The sequence below is a fragment of the Hylobates moloch genome, unplaced genomic scaffold (genome assembly GCF_009828535.3).
Source record: "Hylobates moloch isolate HMO894 unplaced genomic scaffold, HMol_V3 SCAFFOLD_1, whole genome shotgun sequence".
Classification (NCBI taxonomy): domain Eukaryota; kingdom Metazoa; phylum Chordata; class Mammalia; order Primates; family Hylobatidae; genus Hylobates; species Hylobates moloch.
This window is the reverse complement of record NW_026652276.1, coordinates 164089614-164117071: the sequence shown is the minus strand read 5'-3', so window position 1 is coordinate 164117071 and position 27458 is coordinate 164089614. Positions and strand designations below refer to the sequence as shown.

The 27458-nt window shown below is 41.6% G+C and overlaps 1 protein-coding gene across 2 annotated transcripts in view; it reads right to left on the bottom strand.

Moving 5' to 3' along the window:
- SLC25A13 (solute carrier family 25 member 13) overlaps positions 1-25792 on the bottom strand; it is a 200423-nt gene extending 174631 nt beyond the window's left edge. For both annotated transcript variants that reach the window (XM_032760934.2, XM_032760937.2), the window contains exons 1-2: positions 25639-25792; positions 2618-2671 (exon numbers count right to left, since the gene is read on the bottom strand). In XM_032760934.2, coding sequence (XP_032616825.1) covers positions 2618-2671; positions 25639-25653 — 69 coding nt within the window. In that variant the 5' untranslated portion in view covers positions 25654-25792. The remainder of the gene's footprint in view (positions 1-2617; positions 2672-25638) is intronic.
- Between the last annotated feature and the right edge of the window lie 1666 nt (positions 25793-27458).

Here is a 27458-nt window from a genome sequence, read left to right as displayed (position 1 = left end):
CAGCACACCAACATGGCTCATGTATACACATGTAACAAACCTGCACGTTGTGCACATGTACCCTAGAACTTAAAATATAAGAAAAAATAATAATAAAATAAAAATACAAAAATTAACCAGGCATGGTGGTGCATGACTATAATCCCAGCTACTCGGGAGGCTGAGGCATGAGAATCACTTGAACCCGGGAGATGGAGGTTGCAGTGAGCTGATATCGAGCAACCTGCACTCCAGCCTGGGAGACACAGTGAGACTCCATCTCAAAAAAACAAAACAAACAACAACAAAAAACTCTACACTGTATTTCTGGGCTAAAAACAAATTTATAAAGAATCTTGCTTTGTTTTTAAGAGACAGGGTCTCACTCTGTCATCCAGGCTGGAGTGTGGTGGCACATTCATAGCTCACTGAAGCCTCAAATTCCTAGGCTCAAGCCATCCTCCTGCCTCAGCCTCTCACTGGGATTACAGGTGTCCAGAATCCTGATTTTTTATGTATAATCCAAATCTCCTTACAAATGTGTCCTTTTTTTTCCTTGTCACAAAACTATCCCTGCTTTTAATTCATTTTCTTTTGGAGTCTTTATTTCTCCTTTACTTAAATCATTACTTAATTTCAAGCATTTACTGAATCAATATGTAACACATACCAGATGCAGGACACCTTTCATGTAAGTTACCTCACTGAATCGTTACAATTTTTAAAAATGTTTTATTATGAAAATGTTCAGGCCGGGTGTGGTGGCTCACACCTGTAATCCCAGCACTTTGGGAGGCCAAGGTGTGCAGATCACCCGAGGTCAGGAGTTCAAAACCAGCCTGATAAAAATGGTGAAACCCCGTCTCTACTAAAAACACAAAATTAGCCCAGTGTGGTGGCGCATGCCTGTAATCCCAGCTACTCGGGAGCCTGAAAATCACTTGAACCCGAGAGGTGGAGGTTGCAGTGAGCTGAGAAAGCGCCACTGCACTCCAGCCTGGGCAACAAAAGTGAAACTCTGTCTCAAAAAAAAAAAAGAAAGAAAAGAAAAGAAAATTTTTCAAACACATACAAAGTAGAGAGAACAGTATAATAAACCCAATATTCCATTTCCCAATTTCAAAAGTTATCATCATACTGCCTACTCATTTTCCTCAACCCAACAAAACCGGATTATTTAAAAGCAAATCTCAGAAATGGTAGTCTCATCTGTAAATGTTTCAGTGTATATCTCTAAAACATAGACTCTGTATTTCCCATAATGAGAATATTATCAGCCTAAACATCAATTAATACCAATTCCTTAATATCAAATATCCTGTCCATGTCCAAAGTCCTTTATGTCTCAATTAGTTTTAATAGCAACACATTGTGATGAGGAAAAGAGAGGCTCATAGATTTAATACCTTTCTACACCATATTCAGTACACATCAAATTTCTCATTTGACACCCTGGTCCTCTTTCCATACAACTCAGCTGCCTTTTCATAATGTTTAGAAACACATATATATATATATATATATATATATATATATAATATGTGTGTGTATATATATAATATGTGTATATATATAATATGTGTATATATATATATAATATGTGTATATATATATAATATGTGTATATATATATATATAATATGTGTATATATATGATCTTACAAAAGTGGCCTTTTCTTTTCTGAGTACTTTAATTTCCGCTGAATAACATAAAAGTGTTTCAGTGTCTGGAACCTGAGACAGACTTTTATTCTATTAATCATTCACTGCCCATTATCACAAAATAGGTGGAAATGTAAGATGCCAGTATAAGACACAAACTTCCATGGTGTCTGTTGTGCTCTAGTATCCACTATTATCCATACTGGAGCCTCCTCTCAGGATACTGCAATCATCATAAAGTGATGATAATGACGATGATAACAACAACAATAGGCTTCTACCAGGGAGAGACAGGATAGTCCCATGGATGAGTGAAGGATTACTGAGATGTTTACAATGAGCTTTAAACTTCCTAGGAGAAAAAGCTATACGGGTCAATCCTGGAAAGGTAAATGGGTTGCAAAACTCAATACTCCAGCAACTGCTTTTATTCACATACCTTACACCACATGAGATAAAAGAAATTAAAATATAAACCATGTTGTCATCACAGTCGCCTACATTTTAAAAAGCAGATGTATTTGTAAGGCTCTCCCCTCTTAAGACATGTTGGGATTTTCTTTTTTTTTTTCTTTTCTTGAGACAGTCTTGCTCTGTCGCCCAGGCTGGAGTGCAGTGGCACGATCTCAGCTCACTGCAACCTCCGCCTCCCAGGTTCAAGCGATTCTCCCACCTCAGCCTCCTAAGTAGCCGGGATTACAGGCACGTGCCACCACACCTGGCTAGTTTTTGTACTTTTAGTAAAGATGGAGTTTCACCATGTTGGCCAGGATGGTCTCAAACTCCTGACCTCAGGGGATCCACCTGCCTCCGCCTCCCAAAGTGCTGGGATTACAGGCATGAGCCATCGTGATGGGCTGACACATTGGGATTTTTTTAAAATATGACAATGAAATAAAGAGCTGTTTGAAAATCATCTTTAAAAGTTATAGAACACAAATCAAACAAGAAACAAAATATATTCCTTTATACTGACCTTCAAAAATATTGTTCTAAGCTCAGCTGGATCTGCTCTCTTGGTTAAAGCCACCTATAAATAAACATAAAAATGTTTATGTTATTACAACAAAGCTGAGAAATCAAGCTAGCCGACTAAAGGAAAATAAATCTCAGATTAAAAATCAGTGTATTTCATTTTTGTACTTAAATACCATGTTGCCCCAGTGCATAAACTATGCCCCCTTCCCATTTTAAATCAGACTCCTTATGTAGCTTCTAAAATGATAAAATGTGATGCAAGGAACCAGTAGCAAAAGCTCTTAATAGCTAATGTTGAATGTATATCATTTCTTAAAAAGAAAAGGTGAAACATTGCAAACACCTGGCATTTTTTTTTACTTACAATCCAGTGTAAACCATGCCCTTTCACAGGAGAATTTAAGTATACAAATGTTTGTCAACTATGCAAGAGAACATATTTCTTTTTTTTTTTTTTTTTTTTTTTTTTGAGAGAGTCTCTCTCTGTTGCCCAGGCTGGAGTGCAGTGGTGCAATCTCGGCTCACTGCAAGCTCCGCCTCCCAGGTTCAAGCAATTCTCCTGCCTCAGCCTTCTGAGTAGCAGGGATTGCAGGCGTGTACTACTACTCCCAGCTAATTTATGTATTTTTAGTAGATAGGGTTTCACCATGTTGGCCAGGCTGGTCTCAAACTTCTGACCTCAAGTGATCTGCCCGCCTCAGCCTCCCAAAGTGCTAAGATTATAGGCGTGAGCCATCGTGCCCAGCCAAGAGAACATATTTCTTAAAGAAGTCAGTGAACTAGGGAAATCATATTAACTCAAGGGAGTTACTTCTCACTGTTTCACCATGAACAGACATGTATACCTCACTACCTGGGCATGCCAAAGAACCTCTCCTCCTCTCCTCAGTTTTTAATTAATAAATCATAAGTCTCCAAAGGTATGATATTATTCTACATATTTTAGAAATGCAAGTGGCTGTAGTTACCTTTGAAGAGCAAAAATTGACAGATTAGCTCAGAATGGGTGTTGTGCTTAATTCTCCAGGCCACAAAGTCCAAAAACATCGCTGGGGAAAAGCAAGACAAACTTGAACATGGCTTCCCCAGGCCAACACAAAAGAGCCCTTATGTGGAACCAAACAGTGGGTTTATTCAACGTCCCAACACCCAATCCTGCTAGCAAAAAACGTCATGAGACTGGGTTCTCACCAAGCACAGAGTCACCCCATGATGAAGCCAAGGAGAGGTTCCTGGAACCACCCAACACTGGACCCATGTTGCTATCCACAGGGAGACTTATGCAAATTGTCCTAAATCCCTTCTGTGAGCTAGCGAAGGCTGTTCTGAGATCTTTGGACAATGAGTTCTCTGTCTCTAAATATGGAACTGCCTGAGCTCCTAGGCTCTTCACTGTCAGGAATAATTTTATTAACTAATCACTAGAATGGGAGTAGAGTTTCTGAAACCAGATGGTTGGTCACCTTGTTTCCCAAAGCATGACTGATAACTCTTCATTTCAGCTGAGTGCTTGTAACCACCAAGGCTATTTCTATTTATAAGAATTTGTAATACTTTTTTTCTTTTTTCTGAGATGGAGTTTCACTCTTGTTGCCCAGGCTGGAGTGCAATGATGCAATCTCAGCTCACTGCAACCTCAGCCTCCCAGGTTCAAACGATTCTCCTGCCTCAGCCTCCCAAGTAGTTGGGATTATAGGCATGCACCACCACGGCCCACTAATTTTTTATTTTTAGTACAGATGGGGTTTTATCATGTTGGCCAGGCTGGTCTCCAACTCGTGACCTCAGGTGATCTGCCCACCTCTGACTCCCAAAACGCTGGGATTACAGGCATGAGCTACTGTGCCCAGCCATGAATTTTTAATCTTTTAAAAAATCCTGAATTAGTAAGTGTTCTCTGCTGTTTAATAGAGGAGAAGAAAATGTACTGCTAGTTAACCTAAGATGAATGGCTCTGCTGCCCTAAAAGCTTCAGAGAGGACTCCCTCCTCTCAGGTCTCTATTCTGAGAAAGGTAGGGTAGGACAAACACAAGAGAAGATGGGACAGCATAAAAATGCCTCCATCCTCCACTTTAAGAGCAGAAAAATCCCCTCCTTGATGGTAAGAGTCCCACATCTCATGGAAGTGCATAACACTTTTTTCAAAAGCATATGGCATCCTAAGTTCTTAACTGTTTTCCTCTTAAAAGCAAAATAAATTTTCCACAAAATGAAGTATTCTTGCTGTCTCTAAATACCACATCCTTTAAAATAGAATTAATTCTTTATGCCATGAACTTTGTAAGGTCTTCCCTGGGCAATGCTATTTCAGAGTGAACTTCCCCTGCCCTAAATTCTCATAGCACATATCTGCTTAAGGATCCTGAAATGTATATTCAGTGCTCCCCATCAGAACTACACCTCAAAGGGGGAAAAAGAAGTGTTCACTCTGTAACCCTCTCAGGGTCTAGGGCACAGAACACAAATCAAAACAAAGAGAATGACCCAACACTTATAAAGCATGTTGCCTAACATTTACAGTTTTCTAAGCATGACTGTTATCTCATTGGATTCTCACTGCAAATCAAGAGTCAGATAGGATGGATATTACTGCCCTAATTTTACAGAAGAGGAAACCAAAGCTTAGAAAGCATCAATTATTTCCCCCAAAAAGTCAGATTAAGTGCCCATCTGTGCTGACATTTCTAAATGTTTTCTGAACTGAGATCAGATCCCAAATACTCCATCTCTTACCGCAGTGGCCTTCCTACAGACCCACATTACAGGCAGCTTCAAAGAGATGATAACTTGCATTAGCTGGCAATATAATACAGTCATGCATCACTTAACAACAGGATAACATTCTGAAAAATGAATTGTTAAGTGATTTCATCACTGTGTGAACATCATATAGTGTACTTATACAAACCTAGATGGTGTAGCCTACTACATACCTAGGCAAATGAGATAGCCTATTGCTCCTAGGCTACAAATCTATACAGCATGTTACTATACTGAGTACCGTAGGCAACTGTAAAACGAGTATCTAAACATAGAAAAGGTATGGTAAAAATATGGTTTTAAAAGATAAAAAGTGGAACACCTGTACAGGGCAGCTCCATTATAATTTATGGAGCCACCATCATATATGCAGTCCTTCACTGACGAAAACATCCTTGTGTGGTACATGACTGCAATACAGTACAAGCCTAAAAATCAAAACTCTCCCAATTTCTCCTAACAGTGTGTAGTGTCTGTCCAATGCTGTGATTAAGGACATGATCTTACAGGAATCGTGGCTCATACCTATAATCCCAGCACTTTGGGAGGCCAAGGTGGGAGGATCACTTGAGCCCAGGAGTTTGAGACCAGCCTGGGCAACATAGTGACACCCCATCTTCATTTAAAAAAAAAAAGAACATGGCCTTAGTGTCAGATCATCCTCAAATAGGGAGCAGGACCACCCTCATAAACTCACTGGCCATGTGACTTGGAGACCCTGATCTGTCAGCCTCACTTTCCTCATTTATAAAACGGGGAGTCCTAGACAGCTAGAAAAGTAATATGAGATAATTACACAAAGTGCTTAGCACCAAACGGGCCACACAGTTAAAGTGCTCAATAAATGGTATCTATTACTATTTGTATTATTTATCCAAAGATGTTTATGTTCTACCATGTTTACTCCTTAAGAAATCTAAATGATGGGTAAACTGGCTCACAATTTAGAAGGGAGAAATTAGCAAAAGAGAAGAGAAAGAAACTCATGGGTCTTCAAACACACTCACCAAACCGCTAAATAAACATTGTGGCCATCCTAACTCATCATTATCTCAGCTACCCTACACCCAACCCAGAGCTCCAGGTACAGCAAATGGTTAATGATCACCACAAGATTTCTCTGAGGCCCACTAAAATTTGGCTCAGGTCCTGGTACATTCTATTTAAGGATAGATAAGTATGGTTCAACAGGGGATGGATTCAGAAAAATTACTACCAGCCTCCTGGGCCTCATCTCTACAGTAATTCCATCTATTATTCACCAGTCAAATGCTGTGTGGCTGTTTGGAATTTCCATTTATACTGCTACCTCCCATTCCTATCTTCTTAAGTGTCATTGCTATGAAGGAAGAACACTTACACAACTTAATTGAAGACAATGCAAAGTTACAATGAAATGTACCAGTTTTCTGAAGGTGTATTTCAATGAATTCTACCTGGTGGCAAAACCAATACCCAGGAAGTTCTATGAGCTGGAAAAAGGAAGCCACAGAAATGTAGCCACCCTTTTAAAGTCAATTCAGAACAGCTGCTCAGCATGCATACTTTGCATCACATAAGCTTGGAATTATTAGACTTAGTTCATTCTTGGGCTTTAGAAGCCTGGAATTATTAGACTTAGTTCATTCTTGGGGTTTAGAAGAGTCACCAAACTTTAGATTGTTTCCAGAAGGCTTACTTTCACTGTTACATTTTTTTCTCATATATTAATAGCATGTAAATATTTACAGCTACTATTGTTATAACTGCCTGATTTTCTTTATCATTCTTCTTCTGAATTTGCATTTGTAAGAATAGATTCCGACATTAAAACAAAAATTTTATATCACAAATTTTAAATCAAGTAACTGGTTTTCAAACATACCGAGTAAATCACTAAGAAGAACAGGGTCCTTTACAGATTACTATGAAATATTATTTGCTAACAGGATAAAGAATTTTGTTGAAATTTGATAACATTTTACTCTGATTCCAAATTTAAGGGAAAAAGAGAGGGTTTTGGTGGTTTTTTTTCGTTGGGGGTTTCACTGTGTCACTCAGGCTGGAGTGCAGTGGTGCGATCATGGCTCACTGCAGCCTCACACTCCTGGGCTCAACAATCCTCCCACCTCAGCCTCCTGAGTAGCTGAGGCTACATGCATGTGTCACCAGGCCCCACTAATTTTTTAATTTTTTTGTAGAGACAGTCTCACTATGTTGCTCAAGCTAGTCTCAAACTCCTGGCCTCAAGTGATCCTTCCATCTTGGCCTCCCAAAGTGCTGGGTTTACAAGAATGAGCCACCATGTCTGGCCCAGAAAGGGGCAATGTTGGAACAGAAAAACTCTATACATAGTTTCTTCCATAAACAGGGAAAAGTCTATCATTATTTAACTTTAGTATGGAAATTTCAGGTCGATTCAATGAGTCTATGCTCCACAGGAGCAAAATTTCAGAATCACTGAATATGTAAAACTTTTTGACAAGATAAACACTGGTTATAATTGTGTAAGTCATCAATAGCGTTTGCAAAACACATACTAGGTAGGTACATCCTAGAAATAAAAAGAAAAACAATAACACAATTTCAAGAACTGGTGTTTTTAAAAAGGCAGGGGGTGGGGGAGAACATGGCAAGAATAAGAAGAAAGTTATCTTTCAGGACAAATGAATTCACTCTCATTCTAATATGAGTTAGAGCAGCCATAGGTAAGCGGTCACCAGAAAAGATATTCCTACCTGTAGGAATATTTTTTAAACAGAGTTTCTTACAATGGAATCAAGCCACAGTTGCAGGCTCATTACTTTAACAAATCACAGTGGTACAGAATGGTGTATTCAAAATAGTTGTCAGATCTAACAGAGGATGGTGGGGAAGAATATAAAAAAACCTACATGAAAATAAGACATGTTAATTTGAAAAATAAAATGCAAAGAAAAGCAAAGCTCTCTTTCACTGGGAGGCTCTAGAGATATGAGACCACCATCTCTGTGAGGGCACCTTACTCCTCAGATCATCCCCAGCTCTGGCAAAGATCAGGAAACAAAGTAGATGCTCCAGAAGTGCTGAATATAGAATAAAGTCTTTCAGGTCAGTAAAAATCTGACATTTACAATGAAAATAGGCAACTCTCTTCAGATCAATGGTTCTCAAAGTGTGGAGACCATCAGCATCACCTGGGAACTTTTAAAAATACAAATTATCACGCCTATCCCAGACCCACAGAATCAGAAACTGGGTGAGGCCCAGCAATCCCCTATGATTTAACAAGCCCTCCAGGTGACCCTGATGCAGTTAAAGTTTAAGAACCACAGCTTTAGATAAGGTCCAATTTTAACGTACTGATTACAAGACTTAGGTTCTCAGTCCTCGCTGCATATTCAAGTCCCCTGAGGTACTGTTAGATTTTACAAAACCCAAACCATACCAAAGGTCCATCAAATAAGAATTTTTAGAATGGGTATCTTTAGAGCTCCCTCAAGAAATTACGATGTGTGCGTGGGCTGAGAACAACTGCATTAGAACCCAAGGCCCAACATCAGCTGCTATGTCACCAACTGTACAGCACAGCCCTTCCTCGGCAATACTTCCCCAGTCACCCTCCCAAACCTGAAACATCTGAAAGCCAAGACAAGCACAGACTTCCACTGAAAATTCTACCATCATAAAGTAAATATTTGCCTTAGATGAGAAATACAAACTCAAAGAGGTAGCTCATCAAAAGCAAGCTTCTGGGTGTGTGTGTGGGTGGGTGGATGTAAATAAGCATGCAGTGACAAGCAGGAAAGGGAGACAGAAGGAGAAACAGTCCTGCTTAGTCTTTTGAAACTGAGGAAATAGTGCATTAGGTGGTCCTGAATCCCAAAGAAAAGCATTCTTGGGTGTAATCTAACCACTCAGAAGCTGGGGCCCACCTCCTCCTTTATCTTCCTATCCTAGAGACACTAGAAGGCTAAAACTACAATTCCCAGACTCCCTTGCTGCTATGCAGCCTATGTGCCATCAATTAGATGAAATTGAGTGAGATTTGGCAAACGTTTGGGAGTTGGGGGGCACCTTCTGCTGTTTCTGCCAAGCAAGAACCATTGCTGGAAGTGTCTAGTTTTCCTGTGGCAACCTCCTGCCCTCCCATGTCAGTGGCCACATGGTCCTAAAACACTTTCCACTTGGCAGGCAGCATTGTGACTGCACAGGAGGTCACTGCTGTCTTGGTGGCCTGCTCTGCTTGAGACTCTAGATGTCATTCTTTAGAGCTCAACCTCAAGTCTGTTGCTTCACCTTCCCAACAAGTTGTGTAAGCCATTTAATACCCTGTAATAAATCTCTCTCTGCTTAAACCAGCTAGAGTAGATTCTGTTCTCTGCAAGTGAGCCCTGACCAATACAATCAGTAATTGCAAAAGAAGGTTTGGAATTCCCTAAAACCACAGTTACCATTAACTTGGGAAGAAGAAAAAGGTATCTCAAACTTAAGAAAATAATTTTTTATTGAAACCACTGAGTCACTCATCCTTCATCCTACAGTTTCCCTAAGACCTAATAAATGAAGAGCAGTCATTATGGAAAAAGTTACTGAAATATAAATTAGTATAAAGACAAGATGCCCTGTTAAGCATTCCTCAAACCACAACATTTCTATGTAATCAGCTGGCAAAACTTCATTTCACTCAACAGTTGACTTATAAAGTATCAGACACCACAAATGTTAACCCACTGGGTAACCACACCAGCAAGTCATTTCAGAGGCACTAGAGATGTTTATCAGAAGGATTCAGTAGGTTGTGATGTATGTTAGATTTCACTCTGCTTTGTTGTAGACAAACATAAACTATAAAGCCATCATCATTAAAATTCTGATATTAAGAGGCAGAATATAAGTTAAGAATGAATGGTGGTGTTTTAGCTGGGTTCTGTTATGCCAAAAGAGCCTGAAACATACTAGTTCTGGATTTTACTATTATTGTTATTAAGCTGACCTCTACCCGCTAGATGTGAGTAGCAACCCCTTCCCCAACAAGCTGCGACAACCAAAAAACTGTCTCCAGTGGTTGCTAAAAGAAATCCCCTTGGGGGCCAAACTACCCCACCAACCAGCTAACAACCACTCCTTAGATGGTGATGCTCTACTTGCTCATCCATGCAACACAATCACCTATGGGAAGGCTATAGTGTACCAGGCCCAGTGCCAGGCACTGAGGAGAAAACACCCAATAAATCAGAAACCCTGCCCCAACCAGGGAAAGCTGACTTATCGACAAGTGGTTGGTACAAAATGTATGATGATACATGCTGTCATAAGGCAGAGTGGCAGGAGAATTAATACACTAATTCTGCTAAAGTTGAGGGTCACAGAGGTGGTCTTTGGAGCCGGATCATTTATTGTTAATTATAACCATAACAATGACCAGCTAACTTTTACTGGGTCCTTAACTCTATGCCAGGCATTATGCTAATGACTTTATATCTTATTTCATTTAAATACTGTATCATTAAAACTCTTTAAGGGGAAGAGTGAGTAATATCCCCATTTTTCAAATAACAAAGCTGAGGTACTAAAGAGTCTTAAGTGAATACTAGTAGATCACACAGCCAGAAATGACCCCTGAGCTCAGGTTATTTAGACACTAATTATAATACCTGGAGGATATTCCCAGAGTTTAGCAAGCAAAAAGGGGGACTTTAAAGCTACCTTTAAGAATTGAGCCACTGGACAACATTGTAACCATAACCAATTTAAAATAAATTCTTTTTAATTTGGCATTATGGTTCATAAATGCCCATGGCTCAGTAGAAGGCAGAAATGCCTAGTGCAGAATATTATTCTCCAGTATTTCATGCTGAATTCAGTCTCAATTTTTGTAAGCATCAAGGTTACAGTATAATTAAGAACCAGCTGCAATTGTAATTACCACACCCAATATAATTTGTTACATATTAGCAAGTGTCAAATTACTACTGCTCCTTAAATGAATAAAAACTGATCGTGCTGTTCTGAAGACTGGGATGTATGTTCCTGATGGGGAACAAAGGAATATAAAAAGTATATGACATATTTATAAAGTGCTGAAAGGCTCTACTTAGGAGATCACAAGTTGTTGAAGCCCAGATAATGCCATAAAAAGTTAAACGCTTCTGAGAGAGAGGAGCTAATTTAATAAATACAGAGGAAGAGGAAGCCAAAAATGAAAGGACAATAAAGAAGTTGCTTCCATTAAATATGCCTTACCTGTCCAAAATTCTGCTATGTATCAACCTCATCTAACTGAAGCACAGTCAAGAACCAGAAGGAAGCAAAAAGGAAAAGGAAAGGGGCTCTCTGCATAGCTGGAGGCTCATCTCAAAGACGACACACCATCTCACTTGAGTGAGCCCTCCTGGGCCCTATTCCACAACTTTTGACATGACTCTAACGCTTTGCAAACATTAGCTCACTGACACTCTCAACAGCCCCGAGGAGTAGACACTGTTATGCCCATTTTACAGATGGGGAAACTGGGGCACAGAGCGGTTGAGTAACTTCCCCAAGTCACACAGTTAGCAAGTGGCAGAGCCCTAATTTGAGTGCAAATCTATGATTTAAGCCATTATGTGACACTGTCCTTCAGAGGAAAAGAAAGCACAGGATTGAGCAGGCAACAGAATCCAGAGATCAAAAGAAAATTAGGACACAGAGTCTGATTTCTGAGCATCCCCCAGTCTGACCTTCAGGGCAAGGGCAGGGAGCTTCCCATTTCAGATACAGCTGTGGTTATGACAGCCCAGTGCTTCTGGCCCGCCTTGCTGTTCCCGGTTCTCCTCCCTTCTCCCAACCTTCTTACTGGTGTAAGAATAGAGAGCCTTGGGCCTGTGTGGCCAGACTTCTGACCTCTTGGGCAACTGCAGGATGGAGACTGATTGCCTTTTGAGCCTCAGCTCTCTTTCTCTTGTTCTCCTAGGATGCGAGTACAGCAGCCAAATGTTGAGCTTAGTCCCATCCACTTCTATCTTCTCTTTTGTGCCCTTCATCCTCCTGCGTTTCCTTTTTGCCCTCTGATACCTCCTAGTGCCCTATCATCTCTACCCCCAGGGACTTGGGAGATCATGCAGCAGAAGCAGAAAAAGGCAAATGAGAAGAAGGAGGAACCCAAGTAGCTTTGTGGCTTCACTCCAATCTCTCTTGCCCTTCACTTGTGTGCCTGGAGCCAGTCCCACCACACTCGCGTTTCCTCCAGTAGTGACCAGAGGTCCAAGCACCAATGGCTTCCCTTTGCCATGTGTCTGCAGTGGGTCCCTTTTGTACTTCCTTCCCCTCAGGTAGCCTCTCTCCCTATGGGCCACACCTGGGGTGAGGCGGTTCCCCTTCCTAGTGTTTTTTATTCCTGTGGGGCTTAAAAGTATTAAAGGTAGCTTTGTAATTCAAAAAAAAAAAAAAAAAAAGAAAATTGACACATCAATTGTAATGCATGAACCTTATTTACATGACGATTCAACAACTATTTTAAAAATTTTAAGACAATATGGGAAATGTGTACAATGTGTACAGAACACCTATTTGAAGATATTGAAGAATTATCACATTTTTTTAAAGTATAATAATGATATTGTGATTGTGCTTTGAAGAAATCTTGTTTAGAGATACATAAAATATTTACAGATATGATGGCCGAGTTTGCTTTGAAAAACATGTGGGGATGAATTAGCCAGGCATGGTGGCATGTGCCTGTAGTCCAAACTACTCAGGAGGCTGAGGTGGGAGGACTGTTGGTTGAGACCGCAGTGAGCCATAATCACGCCACTGCACTCCAGCCTAGGTGACAGAGCAACATCCTGTCTCCAAAAATAAAAATTTAATTAAAAAAAAAAAAAAAAAGTAGGGATGGAAGGAGGAAAGAGGGCATGGCATAAATGAAACAATACTGAGGCCATAAATTGATGATTACTACTGGCTAGATAGGGAGATGAGGGTTAATTATACTATTCCAGTTTTGTACTTTTTGGGAAATTTCCATAATGAGAAGTTTAAAAAATGATGTTGTTCTTTCAAGGACTAAGTCAAATGCCTCTTCCTCCAGGATTCTCCAACCAGATTCCCCTCATAGAATGTTTCCTATTTCATGAGCTTTGCAATGGAACATTTAAATCTGACTCCACTGCGGCTGGGTGCAGTGGCTCACGCCTGTAATCCCAGCACTTTGGGAGGCCGAGGCGAGTGGATCACCTGTGGTCAGGAGTTCAAGACCAGCCTGACCACCACGGAGAAACTCCGTCTCTACTAAAAATACAAAAATTTAGCCAGGCACGGTGGCACATGCCTGTAATCCCAGCTATTCTGGAGGCCAAGGTAGGAGAATCACTTGAACCAGGGTTCAAGAGGTTGCAGTGAGCAGAGATCGCACCATTGCACTCTAGCCTGGGCAACGAGAGTGAAACTCCATCTCAAAAAACAAAACAAAACAAAACAAAAATCTGACTCCACTGTTAACCAGCAGCATGACCTCTTGTTTTCTCATCTGCTAAAAGTAAGAGAGTAACGATTGAATGAAAACAGCACAACTTGAGACAATCTAGCAGCGCCTTGCTTCCCAGTTACTCTTCATATTCAGAGCAGCCTAGCTGATTGAGGCAGCAGCAGATACCTGAGCCCTGCAGGGAGGTGATCTTGGCTTTCTGAACTAATCAGATTTCCTCTGAAGGCTGAACCAGCAGATTCAGGCTGAATTAGCAGCAGGTCTCTCTAGCTGATGATGTGGCACTAGTGAAGGGTCATGAACTCCTGGGGTTGAGCAACAAAAATTAAACTGGCTCCCTACCTTTCATCTTATACCAAAAGAACTACAGCTAGATCAGAGTTAATCTTTAAAAGGAGAGAAAGAGAATTCCAAAAAGCACTAGAAAAACACACAGGTGGTTTCTTGTGTAATATTAAGTAGGGAAGCTGATTTCAAACATGACAAACTCAGAAACCATATAATCCAGAAGCCATAAAGAAAAAAATGATAAATATTTGACATAACAATTTAAAAAGTGAATATAAATCAGTTAAACAACAACTGAGAAGAAAAACAACAACAAAATTTGCAATAGATAGGACAAAGGGGCAACGTTCCTCATTTACAAGCACTCTTAGAACAAATCAATGTGAAAAAGCAAATAAACCAATAGAAAATTGGGCAAAGGTCAAGACCAGGCTCTTCTCAAGTTGCTGTTGGACACCACAAATGGATTAACTGAAATCTCCATGAACCACCATAAAATAAGAATCTAGGACTGAGCTTTCACTTCTGGAACTGAGCTGGGAGGCAATGAAAAGATGGTGGCATCCTCAAACTCAGAATCAACATCAGCCTGCAATAAAATGAGTGTGTGAATTCTCAGAAGTGAATGAAACTCCTTGCCAGTGGGCACAACAAAGTCAAAGAAGAGACAGGATATCACCCTCTTGTCCTTCAAGCCACCTGATTGCTGATTTCCAAGCAGCAATGGAACACATTGTTTGGACCTGCTGGGAATTTTGCCCTCTAATGTACCTGGGCTTTTTAAATCACAAGGGAGAGTTTCTCTAGGTGCCTCCTTTTGAAGCAGTCATAGAGATTCGGGACAGCACAACCCCTGCCAAGGTCTGTTCTGACGTTCTGATTCTCCATCATGTGCTCACCTGGCGATTACCCATGCACAACTCAAGTATTTCCAAATTCTCATCTTATTACTTTGTTGGGGGATGGAGGGGATTGAGCAAATGGATTATTAGAAAAAGGTTTACAACAAACCACATACATGCAGCAGAAAATCTCCTTCCCCCTTTACTTTGCCATGTGTTGGCATGCCAAGTAAATGGACAATTCAACCAGCAGTGTCTGAATGATATGCAACAGTTACTCTGAGGCATATCTGTGCCCAGAGAAGGTCTTTGTCCTCAAGAGTTTAAAATCTAGGAGGAAACACAAAATAAATCAGCAGCAAAGATCATTTCCCTTCAGAACTTTGACATCGTTATCTCACCTAAGCCATTTTTAATGATTCAATAACTGTTATGGGCTGAACTGTGTCCCCCACACCTAATTCATATGTTGAAGTTCCAACCCCAGCCCCTCGGAAGATGACTGGCCATATATGAAGATAGGGTCTTTGAAAAGGTTATTAAGTTAAAATGAGATGATGAAGGGGACCCTAATCCAATAAGACTGGTGTCCTTATACGAAGAGGAAATTAGGATACAGACACAGAGGGAACCACATGAAGACACCCATCTACAAGCCAAGGAGAGAAGGCCTCAGGAGAAACCAACCTTGCTGGGGTCTCGATCTCAGACTTTTAACTTCCAGAACTGTGAAAAAATAAATTTCTGCTGTTTAAGCCATCCAGTCTCTGGTACTTTGTTATGGCAGCCCTAGCAAACTAATACAGTATCTTTTAATATGGTCCCCATATTCCAGCTGTTCCAATTCTTTTCTTTATTTGTTTTTAATCCAGGCTCAAGCATTGTATCTGGTCATCAGGTCTCTTCGGGAGTCGCCTTTATTCCAGCCTTCTTCATTCATAACACTGACATTTTTGAAGTCAAGCCAGAGGTCTTGCGGCATGTCCTACTTTCTGGATTTGTCTGATTGTTTCCTCACAATTACATTCAGATTAAATATTTTTGGCAAGAACACTTTTAGGTTCATGTTGTATACTTCCCATTGCATAATATCAGTCAGTAACATAATGCTAGTTTATCCCATTTGCTGATGATCACTTGGTTGAAGCAGATTTCTCCATTGTAAGGGTACTTTTTCCCCTCTGTAAACAGCAAGTAATTTACTAGGCGATGCATTGAGACAATGGGAATTCCAACAGTCTTTTACTGAAAGGCTTCAGCATCCAATGACAATCCATGCCTGAATCAATTATTACTTGCAGGTGGCAAAGTCAATTTTTTTCCTTTTTCTAATTCTAGCATAGCTTCTACCTTTATTAGCTAGCATTCTTCAGTAAAGAAAGCTTTATCAGTCTACTCTCCATCTCACTTTGGCTCCTTTTAGGGAGCAATAATTATCACTCATTATGTTGTGTTGGATTTTTTTAATTCAATGTGTTACAATCCCTTTCCAATTAATTTGTCTTCACTGTGGTAAAATATACATACCATAAAGTTTATCATTGAAACCATTTTTAAGTATACAATTCAGTGGCATTAAGTACATTCACAATGTTCTGTATCACCATTACCCATTTCATCATCCCGAACATAAACTCTAAACCCATTAATTAATATCCAATTGAATTTTAATTGCCTCTTTTTATAACAATGATATATACTCATATATAGACATACATACATACCTAATATGCATACATACACATAAGAGTGTGTAAGGAGATCGAGACCACGGTGAAACCCCATCTCTACTAAAAAATACAAAATTTAGCCGGGCGTGGTGGCGGGCACCTGTAGTCCCAGCTACTCGGAGAGGCTAAATAATGAAAATCACTTTTAACTCAACGCACCAGGAAGGGCAAATGTTAATATTTAAAGTTAGCTGATTAAAACCATTATGCAAAAAGCTGGTGGACTTAAGATGACAACATCTGAAACCACTGACCAAAATGTAACATCACAAGAAACAACCAAGAATTAGGTGCTTCCTCATGTGAGTACCCAGTACCAAGTACCCAGCAATGTGATGGGAAGCTCTAAGCACCATCTAGGAAGTATTCTAGCCAAAACCAAAAAAGACTCTAACTTGATCAAGCTTTTAGATTAAACCGTCACTTGCAGGAAATACTGAGACCAAGCAACACCACAAAGATGTAATCAGCAAAGTCCAAATTGTGGGAAATTACAGGAAAGATGACCCAATTCCCTCATCAAATAAACTGCAAGGAAACAACCAAAAAGGGGGCAGGAAAACCTATAGATTAACAAGATTTAAAAGACGTATCAACCAGCCATGTGTGGACTGTATCTGAATATTGATTAGAACAAACCAACTATAAAAACTGTAATCTTAGGACATAGGTTTTAGCATTCCTACAGGGGCTTCAAGAAATGGGAAAACAGAACCATAACCCCTTCTGAAAACTGAAGAGAAGAACTCAGACAAATCTATATATATCTGCCCACCAATACAGAGAAATGAAAAGAAGTATTTCCTTCTGACAAAGGCTAAAAAAAAAAGAAAAGAAACATTTCTGTCTCTGACTGACCTCTATGTTAAACAAACAAATAAACAGGCTCTCTTTTATCCTGCTACCCTGTTGCCATAGCTTTATGGCAAGAAATACGAACAGCGGTTGATATGTCCCATTCACAAACTGCTGTGAAGAATATGAAAATCGAATGAGTCTGGGGTAATACTGGGAAAGTATTAAATTAAAAGTATTGAAAATGCAGCCAAGACCAAAGAGATTTTAGCTGGCTAAAGAGTTTAAATTTTATTCTGCAGGCAACAGAAGCCACACTGCATAGCAAGGTAAATTAAAGAGGGCAATGCAGCACACTGGTTATGTGCTTGGGCTCTGGAGCCAGGCTGCCTGTGTTGAAATCATAGCTCTCCTATTTACAAGCTATGTGATCTTGGGCAAGTTATGTAATCTCTCTGTACCTCAAAGAAATTAACTACTCTGTACAGATGAGTTTCTCGATGTGTATTATGAAGCTGAGAGCACTTACATGTCATAGGATTGTTATGAAGATTGCATTAGTAGATATAAAGTGCTTGGAACAGTGTCTGGCTTTTACAAGTGTTAAATATATGCTAATATTATTATTACTATTTGCATAACCTTTTTGAGCCTTAGGTTTCTTTATCTGACAAATGAGGTTATCAACACCTTCCCTGCTACCTTGTAGATGATTATAAAGATCAAATAATGAAGCTTGGGTCTTTATATTATCTGGTTATATTAATCCCTGAAGACTTTGAGCTTCTTGAAAACAAATCTAGTAGCTTACTTGTTTTTGGAAGCCCAGCACAGTGTAGGCACTGACAAACAGTAGTCATCACTACTGCATTTTTTAAAGCTGTTAAGTACTGTACCCATGAACACAGTACTGCTATTATCATGGCAACAAGAGCCAATCTTAGAAAAATCCTTTGGCAGTCTGGACAGAATGGAGAGGAAGGTGTAGGGATGAGATCAAAGGCAAGGGGATCAGTGGGAGCTACAGCAACGGTACAGCTACAAAATAAAGACGACCTGAATTTGAACAGAGAAGATAGGACATACATGCTCCACGGCCATAGAAGGGTTTCACTGATCCACCTCTTTTCCCACATCCAATTTAGGCCGATGGTGTCTCTCCTATCTGCCCATAACAGGTACTTAATTGAACTAACTAGAAACTTTATTAGGAAAGTGAAGCTGCAGGCTGAAGTCAGGAATGACCAAAAAGATGCATTCAGTTATAAGAACTGGTGAGTTCTAGGTCAGCAGAGTTTGAAATATCTTTGAGACAGACAAGTTGAGTTTTCCAGCTCAAACTAAACAGCTAAAAGCGCAGGGCTAGAGCTTGACACAGCCACCCAAGCTGAGGAGTGTCAAGGAGCCAATCCCCATTAAGGGGGCAGGTAGTGCGGCAGGAACTGGAGGGAGGAGACGATCTCAGGCACAGCCTTGGGGGACACTAACCTTCCAGGTGTCCAGGCAGAACGAAGAGAAGCCCACAAAGCGCAACACTATTCATAGAAGCAAAGACAGGAAACCAACCTAGGTGCCCATCAATGGTGAATTGCATAAAGAAAATGTGGTATATATCCACCATGGAATACCTTGCAGATATAAAAAAGAACAAGATCATGTCCTTTGCAACAACATGGATGCAGCTGGAGGCTATGATCCTAAGTGAATTAATGCAGGAACAGAAAACCAAATATCACATGTTCTCACTTATAAGTGGCAGCTAAACAATGGGTACTCATGAACACAAAGATGGCAACAATAGACACTGGGGACTACTAGAGGGAGGAGGGAGGGGGACAAGGGTTGAAAAACTAATTATTGGGTACTATGCTCAGTACCTGGGTGATGGGGTCAACTGTACCCCAAGCCTCAGCATCATGCAATATACCCAGGTAACAAATCTGTACATGTACCTCCGGAATCTAAAATAAATGTTGAAATTATTTTTAAAAATGTAAATTTAAAAAAATAGAAAGTAAGACCCTTCGTTAGATTCAGAAAAAGTGAAAGATTTCTAGATTTTTGCTAAAGTAATGCTTCTCAAAAGGTGCAGCATTCGTGCTGGACCTACATATACCTGACCTGTACAGGGAAGGGAAAAACACTACATTTTTGGCCAAAATTCCTCATTGGTAAACTAGTACATTCTGTTTTGAAGACTAAGGTAAAGTGTACTATCATTCTGTATGCATATGTCATGCTGCTAAACACTAAAATAAAAATATATCTTTGCTGGGAAGAAAGAAGGAAGGAGAAGGAGGAAGAAGGAGGAGAAAGGATGAAGGATGAAGAAGAAGGAAGAAGAAGAAGCAGCAGCCTGCAAAGGAGAATAAAGGGGTAATATGAGAGGCTAGAGGCCAATAATGAGAGGGGACATCATGAAAGCAGATGGCAAGAAAGGAAGGGTAGGACACAGGGTCATGTGAGGCCAGAAATGAGGACAAGCCAACAGGTTTAGAACTGAGGTTACTGGTGACTTTTAGAAGGACATTTAATTTAGTTCATTTCACCCAATTAGAGGGTCTGTCTGGTTAAACAGGCCATGAAAATAGGGTTTGCTCAGTAGTTGTTAAATACTTTGCTAAAGGAATTGCATCACTACACAAAGGCATATCCCCCTCCTTACCGCCAAGCAGAACCAACACGTCTCAGCGTCACACATTCCTCTGTTGCAAGGTCCACCCTAAGGCAAACCCACAGAGTCTTATGAGGAAATCTGTAGGTGTTTATGAGGCAGCAAATGCCAACCAGAGAGGAGGAAGTGCTCAGCAGGAATGCCATAATAGATAATCCTCACACATAGTGGAGAACAAAGGGAGGAATGGTTCCGTCTAAGAATTCATCAAAAGCAGAGACTGGTCATGGGACTAAAGGTCCAAGAGACCAAAGCACAGAGGAATCAGAGCTCCTCTGACAATCTTCTAAAAGAACTCAATATTCAAAAAAGACCTGCTCCCTGACTTTTTTACACTACACATCACCTTTCAACTCTCCCCACACCTTTCCAACCCTCTATTTGCTGTAAAGCCGTATGACCTAAGCCAGGGAACACTGGCATCACATGGCCCTGGATGAGGTTAGCTCAAGAGAGGGCTCTGAGACCAGGTTTACTCTTTGTAATGCTTCCCTCCTCCAGCACCTTCTCTGATCACAAAAAACCACTGAGACTCTGCAGGAGACAAATGGAGCTTTCAGTCAATTTTGGGATTAAAACCTCTATTCTAGGATTATCACAAAACTGTATAAACTTGATGCCTAAGCACCCTGGGGACACCAGGCAGGACTAAGACAAAACTGTCAAGAAAGACGAGAAATTTGGAGAAACCCCTACATACCCCTCCTTTGAACTGACACACCAGGGACTTTAACTTAATCTCACTGCATTCCTTTCTTACTCCAAGAAGGAGCCAGCAGGTCTCTTGAAGCAATGTGCACCAAAATAACAGTGGTTGTCAAGCTTTCAAAAATCCTGAGGCTCAGGCCATACCCAAGTCCAATTTGGACTCTGGAGTGAGATCCAGGCATTAGCAGTTTTTTATACCAGTCCAGAAGACTTCAACATGCAGGGAATCACTGGCCTAGAGCAGTGCCAAAAGCAAAGGCACTCATGGGAATTTGGACCAATAACAAATGTTTCTGGGACTCCATTTCTAGGACTCTCCTGGTAAAAGGGGACAGGACTGAGGAGGGAAAGAGTAAAGATCATTGTGTTAACATAAATTCCAAGGCCATCCAGCTCTAACAAGTTAAGAACCCCTAAAACCCAAACAGTGGAGCCACAGATATTTGTTTTAATCATCATCATCACGGTAGCATAAAAACAACTCAAACCTTCTTTCCTCTTCTCCTACTGCTCCCACAAACCTTGTAGTAGGGCATTTCCATCGGAGAACTTAGCCCCCTGGAATGGTTTTGGTTTTCTTGAACACCAAAATGGAATCCAATTCATTTCATTTATTTCATTTTATTATTTTATTTTACTTTATTTTATTTTATCTTATTTTATTTTTTTGAGACAGGATCTCGTTCTGTAACCCAAGCTGGAGTACAGTGGTGCTATCTCAGCTCACTGCAACCTCTGCCTTCTGGGCTCAAGTGATCCTCCTGCCTTAGCCTCCCAAGTAGCTGGGACCACAGATGCGTGCCACCATGCCCAGCTAACAATTCATTTTACTATTCTCAGTTTAGTCCCATTTGCAACACTGGAAAGAACACAATACACATAAATGAATCAATGATCACAGCAACAACTCATCCAAGAATGAAAAGTCAATACAAAGTGTACTAGTCCTACAGACCAAATTGTCATTATTATTAATGCTTTAATGTGCCCCCAAATGTCCTTCTTTTAGTTCTAGGCTAATTTCACCCAAATTATTGGTCTGTGTTCAGTTTTACCCCAGAACATCTCACAGGTTTGAACTCAAGGGAGCATATTCTAACTTTTAGTAGGTTCATATAGTTTAATTATACCATTCGTAACTCATAAATTTAACCAATGACGAAGAAGAAAGCTCTCCTTTAACCAAGAAAAGGGCAGAGATGAAGAAAAGGGTGACCTCTCAATTACCACCTTTTAAAACTGTTTTTTATGGAGCTGGCAGTTTTGGGAAATGTTTAAAAGAAATATTCAAACAACACAAATAGTACAGGCAGATCTAACAAGGGAACCCACAAGGATTATTCCTACAAAAGTAGGCAGCAAGAGAATGGACACTTTTTGAGTTAATCTCAGAATAATAAGAGTTTTAGATTAATGTTCATTCACGAAAGAAAACAAACACTTCTTGAACCATTAACTAGTAATCTTCATGGCAAAATTCAAAATAAAAAGCAGCCAAAGACTGGATTCTCCATCTCCCCATTAAAACTATTTAAAGGAAGGTCATGAATAATTAGTTGTATTTAAATAAGTATAAAGACCAAAGAAAAAAAGAGGAGATCAGAAAACTAATTGCTAGTTGTGGCTACATCTATCCAGAAAATATCAAATCTGCTTAAATATTCAAACAATTTGTCACAGTGAGTGCAGTGAGTGTTGGAATTCTCCTAGAGTTGCTGAGTCCCCAGAGTCTCAGCCCAATTTCCTAACACTCCATTGAGGTGAAGTCCTCTCCTATCCAGCCTCCTCACCTTTTAAGAGGGAATGCCAACCCTATTCCTACGGCTCTGTGTTCAGCTGGCAACGTAGAATAGCTATGTTCCAGGGAAACAGCAAGGAACACAGCCTTTAACTCAGGCTGCCAACAGAATCAACCGATAAAGATGATGCCCAAAGGCAGCTCAATAAGGGACATTCTTGGAATAAGTTAGACCAGCAGCTTCATTGAGGGACCTTTTAAGGCCACATTTACTGCACTGCCATTGAGTTATAATGAAGGACATGATAAGAAATGGCCTTATGTAACCCACAGACATATATCTGTGGTCACAAGGTAGTTTCAAATGCAGTTCACTCACAGCATATAAAAGAAACTGCTCGGCCAGGCGCGGTGGCTCACGCCTGTAATCCCTGCATTTTGGGAGGTTGAGGCAGGCAGATCACGAGGTCAAGAGATCCAAGACCAGCCTGGCCAACATGATGTTGGCCTACTAAAAATACAAAAACTAGCTGGGCATGGTGGTACGTGCCTGTAGTCCCAGATATTTAGGAGGCTGAGGCAGAAGAATCACTTGAACCCAGAAGGCAGAGGTTACAGTGAGCCAAGATCACGCCACTGCACTCCAGCCTGGGGACAGAGCAAGACTCCATCTCAAAAAAAAAAAAAAAAAAAAAAACTGCTCTCAGAGAACAGTATAAGGAGACTTCTCTCCCAAGTAAATGACCTGATCATTTCCTCTTTGCTTTGGCTGCGAGAAAATGCAATCACCTCTAGTAAGCACATAGTGTTCCACTAACCTTAGTCCTGGCTTTGTCTTACTTTCCCTTTGTCCTGTTTTTCCCATCTACTTGGACTTGATTTTTATAATCTTGTTGGATTGCAAAATAAGTATATACAATGTGAGCCATCAGATATCACAGAAAGAGGTGAGTGCAAATGAAGACATAAACAAAAACACAAGCTCCCAAGTAGTAAAAATGAACATTTCATTTTCCTTGACTCAATACTTAGCTAAAAATCAACTGCCCTTGATATGTGATACTTCTACTATTATGTAGAAGTACAACCAAAGAGTTGAACTAACTTCCATATCACTTATTTTATGTTTTTTGTTGTTGTTGTTTTTTGTTTTTGAGACAGGGTCTCGCTCTGTTGCCGAGACTGGAGTGCAATGGCACAATCTCGGCTCACTGCAATCTCCGCCTTCTGAGTTCAAGCGATTCTTCTGCCTCAGCATCCTGGGTAGCTAGGATTACAGGTGCCCACCATCACACCTAGCTTTTTTGTATTTTTAGTAAAGACAGGGTTTCGCTACGTTGGCCAGGCTGGTCTCGAACTCCTGGCCTCAACTGACCCACCCACCCCAGCCTCCCAAAGTGCTGGGATTACAGGCATGAGCCACAGCACCAGGTCACTTATTTTACTTAATATTACTCAAGCCTTATACTCCATTTCTATGCACACATCTCAATTTATGTTCCTCAATTACCTTATCGCCTAATAAAGTATTTACATCACCTGCAGATACAAAACTAACAGTAAAGAATGGGTACTTAGTCCCACCTACTCTAGGGAATTAGTTCATACCAAGCCTTGTACCTTGGTTGCATGCAAATTTAATGCAAAAAAAAGGTCAAGGGCTATTGGGCTTGAAAGGGTTAAGGTAGCTTCCAAAATTGAATCCTAGTGATGCTCAGAGACACTGGTGAGAAGTTATAGATATACACACGCACACCTGTGTGTTTATATGCATACATATATGAGCCCACACACCCAGAGTACTTTCCTAAGGATGAAACTCAGAGTAATTACAGAAAAGAGAAAAGCCACTTAGGCCACAGAGACTAACAACATGAAGAAGCCTACGGATTTGGGGAGCCTGGAAAGACTTAAGTCATAGAACAGCATTTAAATGTATTTGTCTGCTTACAATTTCCATTGCAAATGTGATTAGTTTGCTTGAATAAATAAGAATATGATGTGTTGGCCATGTTTTCCTCTTGAGGGTTATCACAGAGTTTTGATTAAGGACAAATGTTTGAAATGTTAGGTATATTTAAGTTCACTGCACTTAAAATGAGCTAAGAAGTTGTATAGGCTTGATTAGAGGGCTGCCTTCATGAACTTAAATTAAAAGCAATAAATTCCAAATGACTCAAGTGATTGGGACTAAATATAGTATTCTACCAGAGAAGTTAAAATGCAGTCCAAAGAGAATGAAATGGTGTCCAGGTTTCAAGAAATGGTGAAAGAGGAAAGGTCAAGTGTTGGAGTTGCCTTTCCTCTGGGTTAGTGAATGATTCACATTACACAGAATCCCTTTCAAGTACAACTTCACAGGAGTGACAGGCTCCCAGGACAATCTGTTCCATCGTTTCCAAAAAGAAGCCTCTCAAATGCTCCGAGGCGGGTATAAGTGTTGTCAGATGGAGAGAGGGAGGGGGAAGATGGGAATGATGGGAAAACGGGGAGGGGGAGAATCCCTGGACTTTTTATTCACAAAGGCGCAGGCCAAGTCTCCCAGGCAGTTTCCAAAACGGAAGTCAAAGTGACTTCCCTACCCGCGGGAGGGCGGAGCCCTTGAAACGTAATAGGATCAGGCTTCAGCCCGGGCTGTGGCCCCTGGAAGAAGCCGGAGTCAACAACCAGCGGGGTCAGGAGCAGGAGCGCACTGGGAAGGTCGAGAGGACCGCCAGCGCTTGCCTGCCCAGGGTGCACCAGGCCCCAATCGCGCCCGCTCCTCCTCGTGGGCCCTGGCTCAGCCCCGTCAGGCACCAACTTCCCTCCCGGGCCAAGTGGGAGTGTCCGGCCCGCAAAGTTTCCGCTGCGAGGTAGGGCCTCGGTCTCTGCACCGGCCGCCTGTGCTGCCCGGGAGGAGTGGCCCCCTCCCTCCCGCAGCTGCAAGGTGGAACGGCTGCCCGGCACCCCATTTTGCTCCGCCTGTGGCACCAACCCAGACACGTGAGCGCCCGAGCTTCTCGCGCCCCCAGGCTGATCCGGCAGGCGCGCTCCCCCCCGGCCTCGGGCCCGCGGTTACCTTGGCGGCCGCCATGATTCGCCCCGGTTGCGGGCGACTGCGGGACCCACTCACTGGCTGGCTGGCGTTTGGGGCCCGGCCGGCTCACTTCCAGTCCCGGCGGCGGCGGCGGGGGCGGCGATACGGCCCGGCAGCGTGCGCGCCTGGCCTGCCTCCCCACGCCCTCCCGCCGGCGCGGGTCATGCGGATGCAGCCCGCCCATTGGCTGGGCCCAGCCTTGGCCGCCTGGGTGCGCGTGATCCAGCGGCCTCTGCCCTGCAGCGGGGGAGGGCTCAGAGCCTGGTGCAGTGGCGGGACAGGGACACGTGAGCCCCGCTGCGCTGTCCAGCAGCGGCGGCCTCTGCGGCGTGGGCAGAGGTACCTTGGCCGTGTGCAAGCCCGTTACCTGTGGGCAGGCGGCCCCACCAGGGAAGCTGCTGGCTTCTGCTGATACCAGGGGCTACTGGGCCCTCGGACCGATGGGAGGGGCAAGTAACGATAGATGGTGCGCAGCCTGGGGAAGTTGAGAACTCCACTAGGACACATACTTTGCTGGATTTTTTTTCCCCTGTGCGTTCCCTTTGAAGGGGCTCCACTTTACACTGGATCCAAAAAGACTTTGATCCAAAAGCATTGACTTAGAAGGCGAGATTGTAAATATTGCTGGCACGCCTACTTTTAGATCAAAATCGGTAAACTCTTAAGAACCCAACAGGTGAATGTCGTGCAGAACGTACATTCATGGAACTACTCCATTTCAGCCCTACCTGTTAAAACGGTAGAAGTCAAAAGGCCTGGGGTCAAAAGACTTCCCCCAAATAGGCCCTACTAAAATAAATAAACCAGCATTTTAATGAAAATTTGCTTATATGACCTCCAGGCCTTATTCCTCTTCAAAAGATTTCATTCTTTTGTCCTTGTAATCAAAATTTATAAGACAGTGGTGATCAGGGAAAAAGGACTTTTAATGTATTGTAGGTTGTGGATGTAATATGTCAGCAAAAAGCACTTATTACTAATCAGTTTAATTCATTAACATTGACTGAGTGCCTTCCTACTATGTGCTAGGCACTGCGCTTGGTGCTGGAAACCCCGAAATGACTTAAGAGCTGGTTCCAACCGTTAAAGAGCTTCAGGGCTATTGGGAAAGAGACACATAAATGTTTACTTCAGTATAACCTGTTAAGGCAGCAGACTGCTCCCAGGGCACAATAAGAATACTGAGAATTCTCACGCTGCTATGAAGAAATACCTGAGACTAGGTAATTTGTAAAGAAAAAGAGATTTAATTGACTCAGTTTCTCATGGTTTGGGAGGCCTCAGGAAACTTACAGTTGTGGTGGAAGGCACGTCTTCACCGGGTCGCTGGAGAGAGAATGAGTGCCAAGCAAAGGGGGTAAAGCCCCTTGTAAAACCATCAACTCACTATCACAAGAACAGCATAGGAGTAACCACCCCCATGATTCCGTTGTCTCTCACCGGGTCCTTCCCATGACATGTGGGAAGTATGGGAAGTACAATTTAAGATGAAATTTGGGTAGTGACACGGTCAAACCATATCAAAAGGTAACTTGATCTTGAGCTATGGGACTGGGGCAGTGGCAGGACTGGTGGAAGGAGTCTGGCCCAGCAGGTAGGGGCTGTGTCATGGTGGGTCTTAGGTGCCTTGCTGAAGGGTATGCACCTTAAGTGAAGGGTTTTAAGTCAGGAAGCAGCATGGCTAGGTTTTTGTTATAGAAAGATCTCTCTATGGTCTGAATGTGCCCCCCAAACTTGATGTGTTGGATGCAATCTCTAATGCATCAGTGTTAGAAGGTTGGGTCCTTGGGGAGGTATTTTCA